This window comes from Silurus meridionalis, chromosome 21, assembly GCF_014805685.1.
Source record: "Silurus meridionalis isolate SWU-2019-XX chromosome 21, ASM1480568v1, whole genome shotgun sequence".
NCBI lineage: Eukaryota > Metazoa > Chordata > Actinopteri > Siluriformes > Siluridae > Silurus > Silurus meridionalis.
In genome coordinates, this window is record NC_060904.1 from 8,086,385 (window position 1) to 8,111,265 (window position 24,881).

A 24,881-nucleotide genomic window follows, 5' to 3' on the forward strand; every position below is an offset into this window, starting at 1 on the left:
AAACTCGGCAAACAACAGTTCCTCTTGAGTCGGAGTGTTTATACAATCACACAAAGGCTGTCTGAGCTTTACGCCCTTTTCTGATGAGTGAAGCTTACAGAGAGGGGAGATTTCAGCACAGCTCCTCACCAGTGGCAGTTTTTTGCTGTATCATAAAGCAGCATCATACGGTGTCCCGATGACAAGGATGTTACATTGCTGAGAGCTACACATCTTATTAGCAGCCATTTAAATACATGATGTTGCAGTGCGAGTCTTCAATTCTCTCCCATAGATACTCATAAGATACATTATTAACATGATACATCTGCATTCATAGCAGAAGGTTAACATCGTATTATGTCCATGTTTTAAATTTTTTTGCTTTTTTTTTTTTTTTTTTTTGCTTTTTTTTGTACCTTTCGAACATGAAACACTAGTTCTGCTGTTCAGCCCGAGTGATTCTTTGATGACTTTCATTCTGGAGACAAAAAAGTCCATTAACTTGATATAATAAAATGAATGGTTACAATATTTACATGAGATTCACCATGATTGTCAAAGATTTCTACCCCCCCAGCTGAATGTGACAGACGGATGTGCTACAATTAGCAATGGAATAACTGATTCCACACAATGTCCATACAGGATGAAAGCAGCAGCAGAAGCACACAGGTTCAGGTTGTCAACTTCAACTTCAAGCTGACTCCTACAGCTCCTACGGGAGCACACGGAAAGGTGGGGAGCCCAAGCACTTTTTCAGGGGTTCTTCAGTGGGCAGTGCTGGCACAGCAGTCAAGGTTCTGTACTTGATGAATGGAATATACGGAAGTCCGATAGTTGAAATGATAGATTTTTCTCCAGTGGGTCATTAGACCACCATTGCACCATCTTAATTGTCCAGGTGTGTCCCAATGTATAACTTTCTAATAACGAGGAAATAATGTATGGGAAATTTGTTTTTTTCAAGAAAACAATAATAAAATGTTGATAGGATTATTGATATTCTTACTATATTATTATTATAATTATTATATTTCATTCTCAAGCTTTTGCCTCCTGGATGCCATCTGTGCAAGGCTGAATGAAGTTTCTGTTTCCAGCTGGAGTCCCTCTGCTGTACCTCACCTGCCCCCTCCCAATTCCCCTTCAACTACCTGCCACACCTGGCTGCCCCCAGCTGCCCTGCTTTTTCTCTTTTTGCTGTAGTGGCTGAGATATACCCACCTTTTCTGGCTAAGCTCTCTCAACACGTTCTACTTACAATCAAATACACACACACACACACACACACACACACACACACACACACACACTTTTACATCTCTCTACATGGATCCTGCTGTCCTGTTGCTAAAATAAATTTTACATGATAGATTTTAGCCCTCAAAAATTTCCTTCACTTTCTTCCATTTCTTTTCTTTTTTTTTTTTTTTTTTTTAAAAAAAAGGATGTGAAATGAAAGCAAATACACACCAGATGAGATGACGAAGGTTAAGTGTCTCTAGAGTGTCACACCATGCACAGAGACAGGTCTTTATACATTCAGGTGTGGTATATCCCAGAAAAACAACTTTTAAGCTGTTCAAAGCAACCTTAGCAGTTTTACTGCAAGGACAAACCAAGAGATTCGCCCGCCAAATCAAACAGACGAGCATGCCTAATGAGAGACAAATAGCATCTGCTCCTTTCGAGAGGTATGCTGAGAAACAGTTGAGAAGGAGAAGGATTTCCCAAAAAAAAAAAGAAAAAGAACAAAAATATAGCCAACAATGTCCTACACAGGTGGTACTTTTCCATGCTAAAAAGGCTATCATGCAAAAAAAAAAAAAAAAAAAATTAAAGGAGCTATCCACTATGCATTCAGACAATGGAGCATTCATCGCAGTCTCTTGCTTCAAAACGTTTTTTTTTTTTTTCCTTTTTTTTTTTGGGGTGGGGGGGTTTAACTCCTATGCTATACAGATATCATTTCATGCTACACACAAAGTAATGAAATCATAATAAGTATCAGACATGGCCTTCTGAAAGTTTCATCATAGTTCAAGTGTAAATAATGTTTGCAACAATAGAACTAACCGCCATTTGTGTGTGCTTATGTGGTCCATGAATTTTGGAGTTGTGCTCTGTGCTGTGTGTGCTTTTATATGTGTAAATATATACATATCTAGATCTATACATGGCAGTGATAGTTATATTAGGTCTTGTTTTTTTTTCCCCCAAATGCATTTCTTCCACTTAGTCTCAAGGACAGCTCCAGAACATGGATGGAACAGCAGGGCAGTGCTACGCTGATAAAAAAAACCAAGGGCCTTCAAAAGCCAGAGGAGAAACAGTGAAAGAAAGACGGATGTTGATGATCTGGATATCATCAACTTCACCACAATCACTTCTGAGAGAAAAGGGCACCGATGGTGACTCCTGCTGCTCCCAGTGCTGCCAGACCAAAGACTGTCTTTAAATAGGGCCAGGGGTGGAACAGAGATGCTCTCTGGTGACTGTAGAGCTCCACAAAGGCATCCTGAAAAACAGAGGAAGAAATATGAGGAACATTTAAAGTCAGTCCTTAAAACACAACACATTCCAATACCTTTCGAAATCATTTGAATGACAGGATACACTGGTGGAATAGTAGGGATTTACATATTAGCCCTAACAGCAGAAGATAAAAATAAATAAATAAATACTCAGTGCACTCAAAGCACTTGTATGTCTCTCTGGACCAGGGCGTCTGCTATAAACAAAATACAGTTTAATGAACACTGACTAACTCTATGTCATAATATTATCCACCTTTATACTTTACAAGAAGGACATTTACTATAAATAAAACAATGGATTAACAAACGACTTATGGATTTCTTTTCTCTGTGCTTCTCCCTGTGTTTCACAGTTTTCTAAACCAGACACTTCACATCTGTGCAGACAGAATCCCTGCAGGCCACCAGTCAGCACGACAAAGATATAACGAGAAAAAGATGAAAACAGATGGAAAAATAGACTCCTATTTATTTAAATAAACTTGGCAATATTTAAACGGGAAACAAATGCCAGACAATGCACCTATAATAGGATTTCTATTAAGATTCTTTTTTGCTATTGCCGTACATTTCCGTACAATGGAGAGATGTTGAGTTAAAGAATAAATATAATCAACAGGCATTCTTCCTTAAGTCAGTCCTCTGTCTCCTCCCTCCTATCCACAGTGCATCTGTTGCTTCTCTGTCCTGGAGCATTTTAGACAGCAGGTCTGAAAAGCCAAAGGTAAAACCCAGAGCAGTGCAGCCAAAACCCACAGCGTGTGTTGCTCAACAGGCTGCTGTCGCTCAGCATTCAAAATATCACCACTTATCTGAGCATTGCCACGAGGAAATAGCCAAGTTCATCGTCCCTTCCTGCTCACTGGACCATTTATAAGGAAATAATGAGCCTCTATTTCCCCAGAGAGGTGATGGAAAATTAATAGTGGGAGAACCCCTATTAAACACCATTCCCAGAAATAAAATAAACTATGCCTGACCTAAGACAAAATGGCGCTACCATGGCGATATATTATCATAGATTTAGTGGATAGAGAGGACATGACTTCCAGTAGTGAGGATGAGATGAACATATATATATATATATATATATATATATATATATATATATATATATATATATATATATATATATATATATACAGTGGAACCCGGTTATCTCGCCCTCGGTTACCTCGACAACCCTATTAAGTAGACGTTTTTGAAGTGGAACCGCCAAATTCTCACTTTTTCTAAGCATTTTTTATCGGTTATGCCGACTTTTTTTATGTCGCCGAACCCTAATATCTCGAGCTCAAGGGGGGAAAAATTTGCCATTTAACGTTGGTTATCTCGGTTCAGCCGCAGAAGAACTCGCGGAAGTGGCGGAAAAATCAAGCCTTACAGCTGCTACAGGTGTTGTATTGTATACTGGTGAATCTCTGCTGTTAGTTAGTGCTAGTGTTCGTCGTGTTAGTAGGGGCGCGGCGCAGGTTTGGGAAGAAAAGCACAGCCGTTGAGAGAGTGCCGGTGGGAAGGCACGTACCGGGATACGCATGCGCAATAACAACGACCGCCGTGAACCAACATATACCAACAATAACGGACAGTGAGAGTGTGGAAGTTTAAATAGGAGCTGGTGATGATGCTAAACCAGCACCATATGTGCGTGATTGAAGCCGGGAGCTTCAGAGAAAGCGGCCGAGAAAGCACCTGACATGCTGAAGGGGGCCGAAGGGGGCGTGGCAGGTGGATTCATGACAGATAAACATGTACTGTATGTATTTTTATAGCATGCCTTCATCAAACAAATCGCAGCAACGCTGTTGTGTAAAAAAAACCTTTAAAAACACGTGCATGCACATTCTCATTTATTAACGCACATCATGTACATAAAGAAATTTCAAGCACGTTAATATATTGCCGCCATTTTGATTTTCGTTTATCTCGATCATCGGTTACCTCGATGCTTTTTGGCAACCCCCTAGGACATCGACATAACCGGGTTCCACTGTATATATATAAGGATTGTAACAGTACACAAAATTCACATTCAGTACGTACCTTGGTTTTTAAGTTAAGGTTCGGTTAAATTTCGGGACGGTTAGGGAGAAGAGATGCAAACATAAAATTGCTTGTCATTACTAACACCGTTCATTATAATTAACATTTGCGATCAAGATGTAAACAGTTTTATATAAAATGTCTGCTTGATCTATAAAATAATATTTTCTAATATTTTCTAAAAATAAAATGGAATAAACTAAATTAATTTGATATCATTTTTATTATATTGCTTAAATTATCAATTAAATTATCACAAATTAAATTGCTTTAACAAAATGAAAATAAATGGAAAAATTAGACCCAGTTTGGGTAATACAGATAATACAGGGAATACAGTGTGTGTGTGTGTGTGTGTGTGTGTGTGTGTGTGTGTGTGTGTGTGTGTGTGTGTGTGTGTTTGTTTTAATAGAATTTTGCGTGCTTTGAATTGTCAGGATTTTCTCTTTTTTAAGAGAAATTCATGAAGCTGGACATAAAACGCTAAAGAATCCATTTCTTAGTTAGCGGCTAACGCTAGAGCTGTGGATTCTTTTTAGCGTTTTCATGCATGCCATAACAAATCTTTTTTCCGGTATGGAGTAAGTAGCCACAGTCTCACTGTGCTAACTTTAGGTTCTTTCTTTACCCCTGGCATTGTTCCTATGTTTTCAAGTTTAATAATAATAATAAAAAATGCACTGAAAGTGTGAGGCGGAGACTAAACAAATTTACAAAAAATGCATTTAGTACAAATGTGCCGAAAGCCGAAAGCCCTGTACTGAAAATATTTGGTACGAACACGTGTACCATTACACCCCTAATATATATACTGTTATTATCTGTGACACTAAGACACAATCTCACAAATGATCTGCATATTTATTGCAGCCATCTAAAGCTACTTGTGGTGATTTTAGATATATATATGCATAGCTTTAGATGGCTGTAAAATATGCAAATCATTAGTGAGATAGTGTCTCAGAGTCAGATATAGACTACCCAGTAATAAGTCATCCATGAATGGATAGTGGCAAAATAAATGAGTTTGTTGAGGGAAAAACAGGGGAAGATTATTAACTGCTTATGCATATATGCATGCCTGTTTCTGCAGCAGCATGTGTTCATCCTCCCCTACAAACGTTTGCTGCGTAATACACAAAAAACAGAGCTTTTATAACAGCTAGCACTAAAGTATCCTCCTAATGCCGGCCTCTAGATGGCACAGTGAGGTGCCGCCCTGTGCCCTACTGTTTGCTTTGGATAAAACCATGTCTCATGGGCATTGGAATGGCCTGTGGGGAGAGAAAGAGAAAGCTCATAAGAGAAAGAAACAAAGAAGACATGAGTGTGAGAGAGACATGATGAGAAGAGTCAAGATAAAGGGAGAAACAAAACAGTGAAGGAAGGAGAAGAGACAAAACATAGGGTAAAATGAAGACAAAGTGACAGACAGAAAAAAGAGGCAGAGAAAGAGAGACTGTTCAAAGAAACAAGTAGATAAGACAGAAACAGAGTCAAGAGATGGAAAAGGAGGGAGTGGGCGGGTTGGCCTGAAAGACTGCATTGCAGGCGTTCTGCACTACATGCAGAGAGAAAGCTCAGGTACACACCCATTTGATCAAACTGTGCATGGGAGGATGAGACAGGTGGTCAGTTTTTCGGTGCGTGTAGGTGTACAGATGCATCTCCGTTTCTCTCGCACAAAAGGGCTTCGTGTATTTTTCTTCAACAGCTTTTCCAAATGTGCTGATGCAATATTAACTAGTTGGCACCTTGTAAAAGACAGAGCGCCCAGCTTCTGTTTGCACCTGGCACGAAACTCTATGTGAGGAAAAGGTCTAATGTATAAAGGAGCCTTTTCAAAAGACTGACCGATACAAGTACTCAACTTGCAGGGTTTTTAAACTTTCCAGTGTTGAAATTTGAATTTTCACAACTGAATTATTACAATTACAATTCATTACAATGTAACTGTAATGATGCATCACAGCACCCCCAACCACCCCCCCTCCCCCCCAAACTATCGCATAAATTCTAAATGGGATAAAAAAAATATCTATGTACTTTACTTATGGCAATTGGTTATAGCAGGGTTCACACTAGTGGTGGTAATTTTTATAATGTTTATTTGTAAATCTTTTTGCAGGCTATACGGATATTGGATCTTCACTCCAATATTCCAAGATTTTTTTGCATATTCATGACACAATTATAATTAGGTTCATTTTACTGGCAGATTTTACCATTACAAAATAAAATGAACAATATCTAAAGGGGCGGATACTTTTCTACAGAGCACGCTATGAATGCACTGCACAAATGTCTTCTTTAATAACATCTGGCAAATACACACCAACCTGTTCTAAACTGCCACAGAGTATTAATGGCAGCCAGCACCGCAGGTTTTATCAACTTAGCTGACTAAGCTACCATTGACACCAAGCACCATCATCCAAGCGCGTCATCTTACACATGTCTACACCAGCAGGTCATCAGCTGTGTCGATCATCAACATCACCAACAGTTAGGTTACACCCCAATCATCTGATGACTGTTAGCTATCAGTCCAGATGGACTGAGATCACAGTTTCTTCCACCATGTGCTGCTGATCCAGCAGAACGTATTTAACGATGACACAGGAGCCGGGCCTACAGTGTGTTTACACCACTAACAATGGCCACCAGCCTTGTTACACAGACAAAAAAAAAACGCAGCAACCTCCCAAGATGCTTCCGTTACCGTTTTCTATTTATACCTCGCATGTTATCTACGTTGTCTATCTCTTGACTGGCCGCCTCGCTTTCCTGCAGGTTATCAGCATCTCATTTACTCCACCACACCTGGCTCTGAGCAATAAGCTAGGCTTGAAGGACAATTTTTTTAGGTCCAACCAGAGGAAAAGGACTATGAGATTGCACACTAACAATAGATAGGGCACACTGTACCATTTGAGATGTCAACGAGTGGAAAGCTGACGGTGCTATGTGCCTTTTTTTTTTTACAGGCGATACTGCCTACCGGTGTGATTAGGGCCTGTGGCAGGCCCCAGAGCATGAGAGGTGACAGGAATGAAGTGTCGATGTGTGTCCACATCACTGTTTGCTCATGTCGTTTTTTTCCACCTCAGTAAACATCCTCATTAGGGTTGCTTCCGCCCCGTGTTTGAACAGACTGCCTATGTTTGCCCAAGGCCGCTGCTAATGGCCTCGGTAACACAGCCTTGCCTCTGACCCCTGCTTTCAGCAACAGTGGAAGGTAAAAAAGGTGGGGCAGGAAGCACAGAGGGCCTGTTAGCCACACTTCCATCACATGCTGCTCAGCTGGTTAAGCTTATTGCTTCAGACACCCAAATATTATCTATCACCTAGTAAACTGTGCCAGAATGCAACATAAGCAAGCTATTGGCAGACTGTGGACTTGATAGAAAACATGGCATTCATAATTGAGTAATTAATAACATGAGCAACAAATGTGTGTGTGTGTGTGTATATATATATATATATATATATATATATATATATATATATATATATATATATATATATATATATATGGACAAAAGAACACCTGACCTTTATTTTTTTTTACAATAACTATTAGAACTGTTTACATGCTGTTTTGCACATCTACTTGATTGTTGCTGTTGCTGTTACACAAGTACACAGTTTTCTGTAAACTCTTTTTGCACACTGTACTGTACAACACATTATACATTATACAGTTGGTTTACTGGCAGTGTTATTTTGTGTTTTGTGTACGTTCTAGACTGTCTTGTATTGCCTGCAGTGTGTAAACTAGGTTGTATATGAAGCACTTAATGTGGCTAGGACAACTTACTTTAGTCCTTAGCTCTGTGTTCTGAATGTAGCTCGATGTTGTTTTATGTAGCACCAGGGTTCTGGAGAAACATCTTATTTTATTGTGTACTGCATCAGCTAAATATGGTTGAAATGACAATAAAACTTCTTGACTTTTGACTCTTCTTGAGATTCCAAGTGCTTTTTTGCATATTCCATTCCACATTTAGTCCCTATTTTCTGTTTTCTGTCACTCTTCTGGGAAAATGTTCCTCTAGATTTTGGAGTGTGGTTCTGGAGGTTTGTGCTCATTCAGCCACAAGGGTGTTAGTAAAGTCAGGTACTGATGTAAATGATGCAAGGAAGCCCTTGGGTGCAGTCAGCATTCCAATTCATCTCAAAGGTATTCAATGGGGATGAGGTCAGAGCTCTATAGCAGTCTTTTCTTCCCATGTAAACAATATCTTATAAGCTCAGTTTGTGCACAGGACACTCTTACTGAGCTGAACCAGCTTTGTGTGTCTTAGTTGAAGTGAACTGAAAATGTAATGGTACTGCATCCAAAGACAATTGTGTGCCAACACAATTGTGGTAGCAGTTTTGGAAGAATTTATCTATCTATCTATCTCTATCTCTATCTCTATCTCTATATATATATATATATATATATATATATATATATATATATATATATATAAAGTGACACCCAATAATAAATTAGAGGTTTGGTTAATTTTCTGAGGTAAAATATACCATTTCCCAAGTTCCTTGCATGCTCAGGTATTTTGTATTTCATGCCTGTTAACAACATTTAATTAGGTTGGTTGACAGCAGACTGTGCCTCAAAAAATAAAATGACAAATTCCATGAATGCCAAAAGCGTATCTGGCATCCACCCAAAAATGCATGAGCGCGTCGCACTTATCATTTTAATTGTACCGACAAATGCGTGATATTACTTCGCATATTTACTCATCCATCCCTCAAATAGCAAAAGCATGGCGGAAAAGCTGCTAAACTAAAATAAAGCAAAAACAAATCATCCACCAGTGTGAGCAATCCTTCAAAGAAGAAAAGCATGTAAGTGCAAAATTATATTCCAAGAATTAGATTACATTATAATTATATGAGGAGTGTGTAAAGCTTTCACCTCATTATGGGGAGGGGGGTAGGATTACTACGCTTTGATTACTAAACGAGATATAACAAGGCAGTGTAAAGCATTATATGGAGCTTTTTTTAAAATGTCAGAACACTTCACTAATTCAGCTAATTTGGTATGTCTCACGCTCTATAAGAAGACAGGACACAGCAGCACATGCATTCATGCTTTCCTCTCTGAAGACTACATCAAATTGCAATCAGTTGAACATAGGAAGAGTTTGATTTACCAAACCAACTTTGTGAATGGCTGTTCGACTTAAAGACGCTCAGGCCCTTATAAGAAAGCAGAAGTATAGTGGCAGGTTTCGGTGTCAGTGTGACAGTGTCATCACATCCTCCAGATTTCCTCACTGGCACATGGCCAGGAGATGACCTCACGCCCCCTCTGTTAGCCAATTGCGCTCACCCTGGGGGTACAACTTCTTCGATCTTCTCTTTTACAAATTAGTGCATGCACAAAAAGCTAATCTGAAGTGTATTTTTGGCGCATTTCACTAAAGAACATCTGCGACCTGAATGCTTCATCTATGAATCTACATACATTCTTTCACTTTAAAGGGGCATATATTCACGTCTGCCTCTCAGGAAGTTCAATGAGCCAGAAATGGAGGAAAACATTTTTATGCTATGACCCAAGCAATATAGATCACTGTATTTTATATCTAGAATACAGTTATTAACATGCAACATGCAGTGTTCATACTTGTACAATGATGTGAACAGAAATCGCTGATGGTTTTAGTGTCTTACACATGGCCTTTTTTACTTTGCTCACTAATTCACAATAAAGCAGGCGTAAGCTTGAAGGCCACAGCTGGACATGGACATAATCGCGTTTCCGTTACCCTCACACCACACTTAATAGGTCATTCATGATACCCACTGTCACACCGCTGAATGAAATAAGATCGCCACTGGTTGGAAAGAGTGATCACATTTTCACCCTCCTTCTCATTCCAAAATTATGTATAGGGCATCTGTTGGACCCTTGGTCAACAAATGCAAAAGGACTGAATAATGGAACATAGCCAGCAACATAGATGGCTAATAAAACGATCACACATGCACAAAGACAACTGTACACACTTTACAAGAGTCGTCCTGCTATCATCATGATGCTGATTATTCTTTCTCATTTAAATTCACACATACACATTCACATTTCTCCCTCTTCAAGTAACCTTCTGCAATATTTCTCAGCAAGTATATAATTAAACAAAACTAATATAATGGAAATATATCTTGTCTGACTTTCTACTAATGTTCTTTGAACACAGCTGCTGTATCAAATGACTTGAAGGTTAAATTTGGCAGGCTATCACAATCCTTTTCTTATAATGGTGACACTATAATGATGATAGTATGCCCTATTGACTATAAATACAGTATATGTGTCTAGAATTGGGGCTGAACAGGATGACTAAATAATGTCTTATGACATCACCGATGTCTTTTAAATTGTGGTCATTTACAAAAAAAGCAAAGCTGCAATTTGTACAGAACTGGTATTTTTCTTGTTTTCTTCTGCCGATTTATTTACTTTTGTAGACATTAAGTAAAAACTTTAATTGTATTGTCTAAATACTTTTGCCACTACATGATACCTATCATGTGATATTTCTGTTATATCACCCCCTAATGCTTTATTATATATTGCTAGTCTGAGTTTTGTGACCTTTTCCTCCACAAATCTCTTCTCCCTCTTTGCAGAAACCTATTCACCTCCGTATATTCATTACAAATGAAGCTCTAATTATGCGTGACACTGTCACCATGGCCCTGCACTTTGAACAGAATCTCATTTCTTACCAGGGTGATGGTGAAGAAAAGGACTGACCCCTGATCAAGGTGAGACGAGTGAGCGAACCAGCAAGCTCAACAGCCAGCCAAACTGACACCCTACACCAATATAACGTCCAGAGTAAAGTGTAAACCGAGTCTAGCTCCCAAACACCTTGGAGGATCTAATAAAAAAAAAAAAAAAATTAATAAAACAAGGAACGGCACCTTGACCTTTACTCTAATGTATACTTAAAAGGTAATTGCTCCGTGTTGAACTCCCGGTTGAACACAGTGCAGCCCAGACAAAAGGCAGAGTCCTCAGCCTTCAGGCTTCCTTCATTGAACAGCATTATTCATGCGCCTCTCCCACTCTCAGTCCCCTCACAGCCACTATATACCCTCTTTCATGCTCAAAGCCTGAAGCACATCTCAGTATTCAATTACCAAGCGCTATCTGCCTAAATACTCCACAACCAGTATAAACAGAATGCTGTCATAAACGAGGCCCAGGATAAACGTGTTCAGCAGTAGTCCTAAAGGCAAAGTAAAAATGGGTTACGAGCTCAATAAAGAGTGAAGCTGTCAAATTCCTTTCAAATTACTATCTACATTTCTGAAAATATTTAATAAGTGTAGAGTGTAGTGTTGCTGCCTCACAGATCCAAATACTCTGGTTGTTCCTGAGCTCATGTTACACTCTGTACTACGTCTTGCATGTTCCCTCTACATCCATCTGGACTTCCGGCAGGTTTTCCCACCTTTCAAAAACATTTGGGTAGGTGGGTAGACTATGCTTAATTGCCGAGAGGGGTGGCCTGGTGGCTGGAGCCAAAGCCCCTCTGCGTTTATCGGCTGAGCTGGTAATCCTTTGCTCTCTCTCTCTCTCTCTCTCTCTCTCTTCTAAAGGTGTTAACAACTTCTACAAAATATCAACGTTCTAAAAAAAATTGTGTAAATGCGAATCATAAATGATGAGGTTCTTAAGATATTTAGACATTGTACCAAAGAAAAAAGGTTTTGCCGTAAAAGGAATAAGTAAATATCAAAATGCAGAAATTTCTGTTATTATCAGCAATGTGTAATTGTGATGTTCTATCAAAACATCTACAATGAAGTCTAAATTTATTACAGTGTGCACCATTTTCTCTTTCAATTGTATATTTGTAACATCTGGATAATTTGTTCTAACAAGCACCTACCCCCTTAGTGTCCCTTTTTTGTGGTTTGGGCGACTGCCCCTCAAAATATCTGTGCACGGCCGTGCAACCACTGACTCGGACCAGGATAAAACAGATACTGGAGATAAATTATTAAATAATGGATTTACACTGGAACGCTCCTGGGCAAAGGATTGTGCTAATGTACAATCTTAAATGGTCTTAAACAACAAATCACTGATCAGGAAATGATTGAGAATTAAACAAATTGATAATGTTGATTGATAAACTGTTGAAAAAATCTTGTGAACCTAGAACATTACCATAATTTTATCTTTGTGTACGAGACAATATAAGTGAATTACCCTGTTTCTAGATTTCCTCCAAACACTTCACAGCCGTAAAAGTAACAAAAAAAAGACATTCAGCCCATCTTCCATCTTAGCAAACACCATAATTACTTACTTAACAACTTCCGGTAATTCACCTAGAAAACTGAAGCTACTTAGGGTCCTGATTAGTGTATAAATACAGCATCTGCATATATGATGATATTAAAAATCTCTGGTATGAGGACATAGAGAAGGATAAAATGAAAAGTTTTTTTAACCTTATAAAATCTTTGTCAAAAAATTAAAAAAATAAAAAGTCAAAAGACAAGGGAGGGGGGTGAAATGAAAGAGAGCAAGACAGAGAGCCAAAAACACAGAGATAGAGAACAAAAGCAAATAAAAAAGTGTCCAACCGAGCTCCAGGTGAAGGGCAGTCAAGAAAAAAATCCCAAAACTTACAAATAGAGAAGGCTTGTCTGACAAATAGCATTACTGTACTATCTTTAGCCAAAAAAACAAATAAAAAACAAACAAAAAACCCCGAATACAAACACATTTGATCCCCCTTTTTACTCCATACTGAGACATGGATTCCAGTTTGAGAGAAGCCCCCCCATGAAGTCCTTGTGTTATGGAGAACTGTTATTTATGTTGATGAATTTAAACCTCTCGCATTTTTAATTTAACAAACAAAACATGTTTCTGTGTGCGCATGCACAGTGTATCACATCTCTTTTCCTTACGAAAAAAAGAGAACACAAAACTAGCTTAGTCCTTTTGTATTCAGAGACTAGAATAGTTATGTTTGCATAGTGGTCATGGGTATTTCACATGTTTATGAAATACAGAAGGTGGTAGCTTAGTGTTTAGGGCATTGGCTTTTGGATCTGAAGGTCATAAGTTCAAATCCCAGCCATGCCAAGCTGCTGCCACTACTGGGTCCCTAAGTGAGGCACTTAACCCAAGAGCTGCTCAGTTGTATAAATGAGATAAATGTAAGTCGCTCTGGATAAGGGCGTCTGTCAAAAGCCATAAATAGAAATAGTGCAAACGCAACAGAGAAATATTAATATAACAGCACTGTTTGTACAAAATACATTCTTGTTGGGGTTTACACTTACAATGAATTCATTGAACTGCCCCTCAGACTTGATTATTCATTCATTAACAGTACTTTTTAATGGTCAGGGCTCAGAATCCAGAGCATATCCAGGGAATACTGGGGCATGAAATCCAGCTGGGGTGGGACACCAGTTCATTATATATAAATGCAAGTTCACCATATTCTACTGCAGTATTTAATGCACACACATTCATATATTTTTATTTTTACATGTTTATTATGAACGGGGAGGGGAAGTGGAAGAAAACCCAGAGGATTCTTACATAGATGCAAGAAGTTAATGAGAAACTGCAAACAGAAAGTAACTCTGGAGCTGGGAGGTGGTAATGCTTTCTGGTGCACCACAATTCAATACGAGCCTGCTGGAAATCACTTTCAGAACATATGCACTGTTCTTCTTTTATAGAATCTTATAAAACAAAACATCTCAGAACATAAAAAAAGATCTGTCATATAGGACCTCAGGGGACTAAAAGCAGAACAAAGATCTGAATTCAAATGAGGATTATTTTGGTGGTTTAATATGAAAATATTGTGTAGGTTAATTATACTTGCTGAATTTATTTTTAATTGAAATGCAATCGGTTTTGTTTACGTATGTTTGGAGTAAATGTATGCCACACACTGCACTAAAGCAGTTTTAGGAGGTGATGGGCGGGCACACACACACACACACACACACACACACACACACACACACACACACACACACACACACACACACAGGCCTTTTCTTGTTCTTATTTTGCATAGACCATTTTCTCTCTCAGGAAATATCAAATCGATTTTTATTACAAGTTCCTCAGAGCTCCAGAGGCCTCCCAATGGCGCAGAGCACTTCCTAATGCGGCACCATACAAACATGCAGCTATGACACGCTATCCATTACAACTGCTTAACGGGGATAAACACACTTCCTGCGCCGTCCCATGGACCAAAGAAGGCTCAATACCACTGCAGGGCCTGTGGGGTTTTCTGCAGAACAGCAGACTCCTTGGCTTCTACATCAAAGTGGGACCCACGTTTTGCAGAAACGCAGCCAAGAGGAGAGATATTGCTGGCGGTGCTATCCATAATTTGTAGTACAATTGCATGTGTGTGACAAGACGAGGGCCTATGAGACTACCATGTGCTTAAGGAACCGCAGAAAGGTCTTGGAAACTCTCATCCTCTCTTCTTTTTCTCAGAAATTTTGCTCAGCTCCAGAACACCGTAAATAGGTTTTCCAATATATTTTTTGTACATTTTTCTGGCCACAGACAAGGTTGCAATCCGATTGGCTCTTTGCCAACACACACGTGTGCATTAGTTTACAGAATGAAAACTTTCAGACGTTGTGCCAAAATTTGCTTTTTCTAAGCCACTGGTGTCATGTAATGGAGCAAAAGGAGGATGCAAGTGCAGATACTGTATGTGCACACGTACAAAGACAGACATGAAAACAAAACAAAAAGTGACTAGGGTTAGGGTTAAACCGTAACAACAAGCGAGACAAAAGCAAGGCAATGGGTGAGGTGCAAGGTGTGACTTAATTATATGTATAAAAAAATAAAAAAATAAAAATAACACAAGTGCAGTCATGTGACATGGAACATGCAGTGCAACAGCTTCTGGGAAATGCAGTGTCGTGGTATAAACCTGACAACTGGTCCAGACAGTCAATGGACAATAACAGGTTCATATAATCCTGTCATTAAGGTTTATTTAAGAGGTTTTATTGAGTAATAAGCAAACAAAGTTACCCCATTTTAGCTGATAGTCTACTGAAAAAAGGTCAGTGGTCATCGTTTTCCCCTTTCTGAAGTATATCTAAAACTGGCTTAATGCCTCCAATCTTTAGCATCCATGTTTTTGCTTTTTTGCATAACTGCATTAGTTTAAATGACACAAACTAGACACATCCTTTAGAGAACAGTTGACCATGACTGAAGTGGTCAACCAGATAGACCTGCAAAGTTCTGGTTCTTCCTTTCTGTGTTCTTCAATGATAACTCTGAATTGGCTCTTTCAGGAGAAACTTAGAAACTTGAAACGTCCCTCTCTTACATTTTGGACATCTAGTCATCAAAGAACAAAATGTCTTAGTGATATATCAGGAAAAAAATGGTGCTATTTAACTATTCTCTTGCACGTATGTTGACTTTAGCTATTGTGATGTCCTGTTTGTATTCACGTTGTTGCCCACATGCCCTAGTTATAATCACATTAGTTCAGTGTGAACCAAGACAACTACACTTTCCCATGGTGCATTTATATCTGTGGTCTGCTAATTCAACCTTTTCTTCCATGCTTCCAAACCTCACTGAATTAAAATAGGAAATAGCTGAGGTATTTCGACCTCGAATTCTTTGACACAGTCCTAAAACTGGAGCTGGAGTTAATTCTGAGTTCCTAAGAATTCTCTGGTTCTTCAACTAGAATCAGGTGTGGCTTCTGCTTGATTGGAATGAAACCCTATACCCACACTAGATGGATCAGATTAGACTGAGACTGGCATTGGTCTGATACTCTGCTCATTTAATTGTCATTACATGTGGCACAAGACTAGTGTATGCTGTTGAACTAATTAATTAATGTTATGGCTGATCGGTGGAAATCCTGCTCTTAATTCAATTAGATTTTATTTGTATAGCGCTTTTAAAAATGTACATTATCAGGTACATTAATAAATATACATTTCAAATTCATTCACTTTTTTCCTAAAAGTGTATCCTTAATGAGTGAGCCAAAAGCAATAGGGAAAAGGAAAAACTTCCTGAGATGTAACGAGAAAGAACCCTTAAGAAACCACAAGGGGACCCATCCTTATCTGGGTTAGATTGAATGTCCGTTCATTATACTTGTAGAAGTTCTTTCAAGGGTCCCCTTTTGGTTTTGTCTTTTCAATTTTTATCATTATTTCTCAGGGAGTTTTTTCTTTACCCTGTCGCTTCTGGCTCACTCATTAAGTATACACTTTTAGGAAAAAAGTGAATGAATTTCAAATGTATATTTTTAATGTACGTGATAATGAAGACGGCAAAACTAGAAGATGAAAGTTGTACATTAAATAAGCAGATCTGCAGAAAAGCATGAATAGCAATCAAAGCTCACTGATTAATACTCACAGGTTACTCATAGTATCAACAAGTTTTTAAAAAATACCCATAAATATTCCTGCTCGGTCTGAAAAATCACTGCATCACTGCAGCAAATCTATTCTTCATTTTTGGTACAATGTCTAAACATTGAAATATGGTCGGGAATATCACTTTGCTGAGGCAGATGCTGCACTTGAGGGTAAATAATGGACAACAGTAGCAAACAACTATCTGCTGGTTTTCAATCTCTTTTATACAAGCTACGAGTGCACAAAAAGACAGTCGTAAGCCTCGAGCACTGAGGGTTGAACTCTTTGTGTTGCTTAACTATGAATGAACTTGGCTTGTGACTGTGATAAGTGGAAGCTCAACGGTCAGGCCACAGGGTGGGTTACTTTGATAAGTATAGACTTTTCCCCCTCACTCGTCTTTCTGTTGCAACACGTTTCGAATGCTTCAAAAACCGTTGAGCCGTTCTTGAATGCCTGCCAGTGCAAAAAAAATAAAAATCTGTTGTAGTAGTATGTCTGGGTGAAGGGTTGGGGGTGGAAACTAACCTAAGAATTGCCAGGTGCCCTTGGGTATGACAACTGCCTAACCCCCCCCACCGGCACAGACACACACAGATACACACAAAACTCTTCAACCACTTCCTCCTGCCATTCTTCCTCGGACTGAAAAGGCTTTAGGAGATTTTCTTTTCTCATGAGCTGGGCCTGTGTCCAAGGATCATGGGACACCATATGTATCTTCAGAGCTGTACTGCAGACGAGAGATACGAAAGCTATTAAGCTCTTTGGCGCTACAAATTAATCGAATGTCCGAGCTCGGTACAAGCCGAACGCTAAATGGGTGGTCGGATGAGCAAGAAAACAATTTACAAGGTGTTGGCAAAGTGCTAATGCTTATTCACTGATGAGTTTGGGGAGACACCCTGACTGAGTGCAGTTACCGAGGGGGATTTCCAGGTGTGCCATAAACAAACAAGAAAGTCTGGAACTATATTTAAGGAGATAATGAGATTAAAGATGGTTGTCTAAACATAGAAAATACAAAATGAAAAAAGGCCGAATAGCAAAACAATATAAATGCAGAAGTGGGAACAAGGCCAAGATGAGCTTTCTCTATCAGAGGGAAATTAATAGAGAGTAAGAAACAGAGGGAGAGCTCTTGAGCATATTATGGTCCAGCTTGACCCAAAGCTGAACTAAGGAAATTCCCTTGATGAGCATTTTCCCCTCTAACAGCACCATAGAGTAATCAGCGACTCATGCAAATTACCTTAATGCACGCGGATTAACGAAATGAACGGGATTAGCAAGATAATCAAAATGTTATTATCTATTGTGGAAGGAGTGCACGCGCCTGAATAATCACCCACCACTGTTGCTTTTCTTGCTACTGCAATTGCCACTGAGGTATTTTAGGGTTTGATTGGAATATGGAAATTCTTCTTTGACAATATAATAATACTTATTATATATGCTTAATATAATACTTGTTTCTATGCTTCACTTCACAATTAGGTCAAATAAACTTTTTTCGATTTTTTAAGGGAATGAGTAAGATCAGTTCATGATCGGAAGATCATCACAGTGACCAGCTGTGCATAATGACAAGCAAGACCAAGGCTCAAAGAATGTGTATGACAGCAAACGATTCCAGCTAGTCAGTATTTTTGAGAAGTGCATGTATGTACATATGTGTGTGTGTGTGTGTGTGTGTGTGTGTGTGTGTGTGTGTTTGGGGTGTGGGTGTTTCAGTGGAGATTCTGAGTCACACCGTAGATCAGCGGACCGGCAGTGCATTTGCATTAGGTGAAATCCCTCCACAGGCGGCCGTGCGCGCTCAGCAAGATGATATGCTAGCACAAAGCTTTCTCAAACCAACATTTGCAAGCAACACGCTTACTTCCAGCCTCATCATGAGGTGTTAAATGAAGCCGATTCGCCTTTAATGATGCTAAAGACACATTTTGGAGGAAGGAAAAAAAAATAGATGTTTTTCGATGCTTATAAAGCGTTTGTTTCAATACCTGAATCAATCGCATTATAGCTAATCCTCCTCTTAATAAAGATTACCTTTCCCTATTCTATTTATTTTTATCATCATCCTGCTCTCTTTGTTTTTATTTTATTTGTATTCTCCCGCTCAACTTATTAAATCGATCTGCAGACAGCTTCAAATGTTAGCCAAACACACATTCAGCTGGGCTTTGAAGACTGGTCATTGTCAGTCTGGCACATCAGCACAATAAAATAATTTTAAGATGTGGATTCAAGGTCTTGTGCTCATGTCATCTCACAGGATCTCCTGCTTCCTGGTCAAACAATGAACAGACTGTGTCTGCAGATTCACAGTAAAATGAAACAAAACAAATATTGATTTTATTTTTTTTATACTTTGACAGGATGCTCATAAAAAAGCTCACTGGCTCATAAAAAAGCTGTGATTGTATTTTTGGATTTCATTGAGATAATGGCTTGCTGGTTTCTTTGCCAGTATTAGTGGCATAAGAAACTGCTGAAAGAGAGCCACTGGAACGCCAATACGGTTTTCATTCAAATAAATATTTGCTCATTTCAAGTGTGCACTCACATTTTGGCGGTTTTAGCAAAAGAAACAATTCATGCAGACCACCGTGGAATAAGACTGTGTGTATAATTCAGGAAAACGTGATTATTTTTATATTCCATTCTCATTTTGCTTGCAATCAAAAGCTTCCTCAGGGATTTCCTCAATCATTTGTTCAGTCGTTTCTCCTCTTCACATTTTTACATTATTCAATTTCCCAAAAAATACAAGAATCAAAATAAAGCTACATGTAAATTATGTAAACAATGTAAACAATTTCACCCAACTGTTAACATGGCGGATTCCCATAAATCCGCCATGAAATGCATACAATTATAAAGAAAATCTTTCCCAAACTTCTCTAATTGCTCAACGCAATCTGGATTTTTATCCGAGATGAAATTATACTGTTTTTTTTTTCAGCATACACTTTTGTTTTAGCCATCCGAAGCAGACAACAGTCATGTAACCCAACCTGATGTGCATCAATGTGGCTTATGCATAATTTAATAGCTCAATGGCTTCTGTAAATACATACTCTCTTATTACTACTACAAATGCATAAAATATTCATCTGCCCAGGGATTAAGATGGTGTTACATACAATATATGAAATATGTTGGGAACAAACCCTGGAGGCTAGGCTTCCGGTAAGGGGAGCACCCATTTCCTGAATTTTAGACCCCTCTGCAATTGACTGAGCACCTAAACATATATCTATGATGGAAAGTATGGCTGTTCTTTAATGGATAGACAGGTAAGGTGGGCCTGAGAGCAGCATCAGGGCCAGTGAGTCAGTGTTTAGCTTGATCTGACTAAGAGATGACAAAAAAAAGGGAAGAAAAAGAGATATCTCTACATGGTTGCACCATTGTTGCATCCAAGGACCAAAGTTCATTGCTTTTTAGTGAAGCACTTGCTAAAAAAGATTTAGGCTTTGTTGATACGAATGACATGGAAGAATAAGGCTGGCATCAGGGATGCTGGAAGGGAGCAGGTGGTTCTGAATAAGACGCTTTTATCTGTCTGGAAAGCTGAGAGCTGCCAGAGATGAAGGGCTTAAGAAGATGAAGCCTGTTGAAACCAGCCTGGCACACAGAGTCATCAGCCCCCAGACGGCCATTCCATTTACAAGAGAGTGCTAAACCTCATAGTCTTTGCTCAAGTTGGAGGGACAGTTACATTAATGCACCATTAGTGGACTTCCGCTTGGCACTGGACATGTATCGGGATCAGGTGGCTGCTGTGAGGCTCGGATCCCCGAGAGCCAGGCTGCTACAGAGTGTACAGTCTAAGAGGTTACCTTAGGGGGGCCTCATTTATCAATCTTTTATTGGTAACACCAAGCAAGTTCATTGCAGAACTGCTTTACAATTAGTGAAGAAACAAGAAAATGACAACTACATTACAGCTGTAACGATTTGTTGTTTAGTCCATTTAACAAAAACTGACACACCGTCCGCTAGAACTCTGGAGCGCTGTGAACAAGTAAACATGAATGAAAAAAATGGAGGAATAGGGATAAAACAGCGAGGGGCGAGGTGAAGAATCAAGCCAAAGAAAACGGCAGAAAGTTTCCGAAGTTTGCGATCATTTCAAACTAAATTATCGTTTTTGAGGAAATTGAAATTCGATTTTTACATTTTTATTTAAATACAGTGCGTTCAAAAAGTCCCTCGGCAGTGGCCGCGTAGAGCAGGTAGTGGATCACATTTTTAAAGTTCAGGATAAATACACAGATTTAGTTCAAGGAAAATTTCAAGCAGTTTTCCTGAGACAAGAAAACCACATTGCGATACTGTGCGAGGTTTAATAAATAAATACGAGTGAGAATAAACGAGTTTCATTAAACCAACAAGGTTTTGTATTTTGATGTAATATGGCAATTAAATCACTAAATGGGTTTTGTTTTCACTGATACTCTGGTTTGGTCCGTCTTATTTTTTTCTCTTATTTACTGTTCTTTATTAAAGAAAAAGAACTTCTTACCCGATTGCTCGATTAATCGTTAGAATGCTCGATTACTAAAATAATTGATAGCAGCAGCCCTAAACTACATCTTTTACCAACAAACCATTCAATTTCTTTGGATTTGTTTAACGAAGGCTAATTCTTACTCATCAATTATGCTATTATTTTGCCTTTTTTGTCCCTAGCTTGTCTATTATACTAGCTTGTCTTACATATTATTAGTTTTTTTGTGCACTAAAAAGAACAAAGTGACTATCACAAAAGATGCATAAATTTTTTTTGCAATTAAAATCTAAATAAATTAAACCAAACAACCGTATCTGTATTTATTCTCAGATCAACTTATTCATATGATCTCTTAGTCAAGGTTCACATCATTCTAAACTACAAATTTTACACAAAGTGTTTTTGGGAATTAAAAGATTTGATCAGATTTCTTGTTTTAATGCTCTTCTGAACAATTGATGAGCAAGAATTAGTGGTATACTCATCTACATAACTTACTGGTCTAAAATGTTTCCATATTTCAGTAAAAACTATTTTAGCTTTACTTCTCAATTTCATGTTTCATAACTCTATGCCAAAGTTACATCAGAGAATTTTCATTATGAGAGAAATGATGCAAACAGTATAAATTGATAGTTGCTCTGCACATTTCCAAGAACAGATGACTCATTGATAATCATGATGTACTTCTGAGAACTATCCAGAAGAACAGATCATACAAGGGCCAGAGTTACTGGAACAGAGTGTCATCCATGCACACACACACACACACACACACACACACACACACACACACACACACACACACACACACACACACACACACATCTTGTTGTCCATGTGGGGATCTCCCAATGAATAAAAATTTACCTAATCAATTCTATGCATAAACACTAGACATAAATGTAACCCTAACCTTAAACTCACTTAACAAAAAATATTCTTTAAGCCCCCTCTCTGTTTTTTTTACAATAATAAAAATAATAATAATTTAAAGTCCCATTCGCCTGGTGACATTTGATCCCCAAACACGCACATACAAATTAACCAAAGACATACAGTACACATCTTTCCAACAGTACACACATTTCCAAACAGCATACACACATACACACGCACGCGCACACACATATGGAATTGAAGGCGAATTGACAAAAACAGCAGCAGCTGGCCAGTGACACCCAAATCCTGTGCACTTGCTCACTTTTTTTTTTTAGGAGAAAACACCACGCATGCATTTTTCTTCTTGTTGTTTCCAAACTCAGCTGTTGGCCAATCCGTGTCACCCACTTTCACAGTTCTCTCAGACAAAAACTGTGACGTGATGTTTAGTAGTCGGAATGAGTCAAGTCCTGTGCGTCAGCCCTCCTGGGTTTTATCAATTCTGGTTACACCGACTGCTGCAAGCATATTGATCCCCATCTATTGTGCGTGATACTGCATCGATGTGTCATAGGTGAGCACATCTGTCTGCATAGCAACAGAAAAGAACAAAGACAGACAGATTAAAAAAAAGCTTTCAATAAAACTTTGCCTGCATAATCTGCAGCGCAGATATGGCAACGAGAACAGAAAGTGGTAGTCTGGCTGCGCTCCTGACACCTCAAGAATGGAGTTAGCTGTGGGTGCAGTGTTTTTGGGAATGTAGGAATGTGCAGCGGTGGCTGTAGGAGGAGAGGCGGGGGTGATTATTTTGGCCAAGAAATGGGACTGGCCTTGGGACAAATCTCAAGCAGTGTGGGAACAGAGTGGGATAGACGTGAAGAACCCTGACAGGCACAATGCACCGTGTCAAACGCATTCCTCCCCCGCGACACATCACAGCATCTAGAAAGGCACCATGGCAGCCATAGTTTCTCTGCTAATGGCATTAGTCAATGCTCCAGCTCCGCAAACAGGAAAAGACACAAGGCAAAAACTACTGCAGAAATACGCATCAGTTTTTCAACCAGCCTAATTTATAATTAAAGTGTGAAGCATCGAGGTCAACAACTGACATCTGAATAAATAAACATATAATGGACAATTAAGCTGGATACACGGAGCGTCCCTTTCGAGTCAGGGCCACCACACTCAACCCAAATCATCATCTAAATACGGCAGCTTCACTTAACGAATGCCAAATGAACGGCAGGCCAAGGGCAAGGCCAAAAAAGCAGCCATTTTCAAACAAGCCATTGTACCATGGTTGCAAAGATTTGCTGTATCGCACCCACCATAATGCATCTTTTTCAAAATAGTGAAATAATAAAATGCTAAAAACTAGCCTTTTTACTTTCCATGTATCTCCAGAAGTAGGCATTCTGTGTATAAACTGTTTGAGCTTCACAGCATGTGGTGCATTGGGATTGGGTGTGAGTCCATGCTGTTCATTTCTAATGAACAGGGAAAATAAATTCTACAGTTGAATAAACGTTAGAGGATATTTCCTATATTTTGTTATAGAGGCTATTACTTTGGGAGGCTGTGTCAATCCTCATACTCGAATACTGCCATATCCAGTTATCATGGGCTTAACCAATGAAGTATATGGCAAGGCTGGACAATCTGTGTCCCAGCCATGTTCTGATCATTAAACCTAACTGTCTCATTTACAAAGTGATAACTAATATAATATACAGGCAAAAATACACATGAACACATGATCTTGTAGCAAATTGTTTATAACTTTCTTTCAGCTTCTCCTATTAGGGGTCGCCACAGGGGATCATCCACATGTTTGATTTGGCACATGTTTTTACGCTGGATGCCCTTCCTAATGCAACCCTCCCCATTTATCCAGGCTTGGGACCGGCACTAAGATTGGCTGGGGTTGGTTCCCTGACCGGGGATCGAACCCGGGCCTCAGCGGTGAGAGCGCCGCATCCTAACCACTAGACCACCAGGGGACCTTGTAGCAAATTGTTTAAATTGTTTAAATTGTTCCTCGACAAACAGACAGTAGATTGTTGACCAGTATTTTGGATATGAGCATTGGTATACTGTCCTCATATTACACATACTAGAAGATAATTCAAGTATTTTCTCTCAATTTGATTAACATATTGTGCTAGTGGAGGAGTTATATGGCAGCTTTGATCTGAACTTTATAGTGCTCAGTTTCATCAGTGTTTCGACTCTAAATGAATTTGTAAACTTTTTAAATAAATAAAAAGTATTTAAAATAGAAATAAAATATAAAATATGATTATAATTTTTATAACATTACAGATTTTTTTTCTTTATTAGATTGAACATTGGAATTTATATATATAAACTTATAATTACCATCTACAGCAAATAGTGATCATAGTGGTTGTTTTAAATAAGGAATAATCAAATTAAATTTCCTTTAATAATCAGCACTTCTG

The 24,881-nt window shown here is 38.7% G+C and overlaps 1 protein-coding gene across 1 annotated transcript in view; it reads right to left on the reverse strand.

Annotated features, from left to right (window-relative positions):
- Nucleotides 1-342: 342 nt before the first annotated feature.
- The window catches only part of bcl2a (BCL2 apoptosis regulator a), a 52,509-nt gene continuing 27,970 nt past the window's right edge, over nucleotides 343-24,881 (reverse strand). Inside the window, exon 2 of the mRNA XM_046833863.1 lies at nucleotides 343-2,500. Coding sequence (XP_046689819.1) covers nucleotides 2,366-2,500 — 135 coding nt within the window. The 3' untranslated portion in view covers nucleotides 343-2,365. The remainder of the gene's footprint in view (nucleotides 2,501-24,881) is intronic.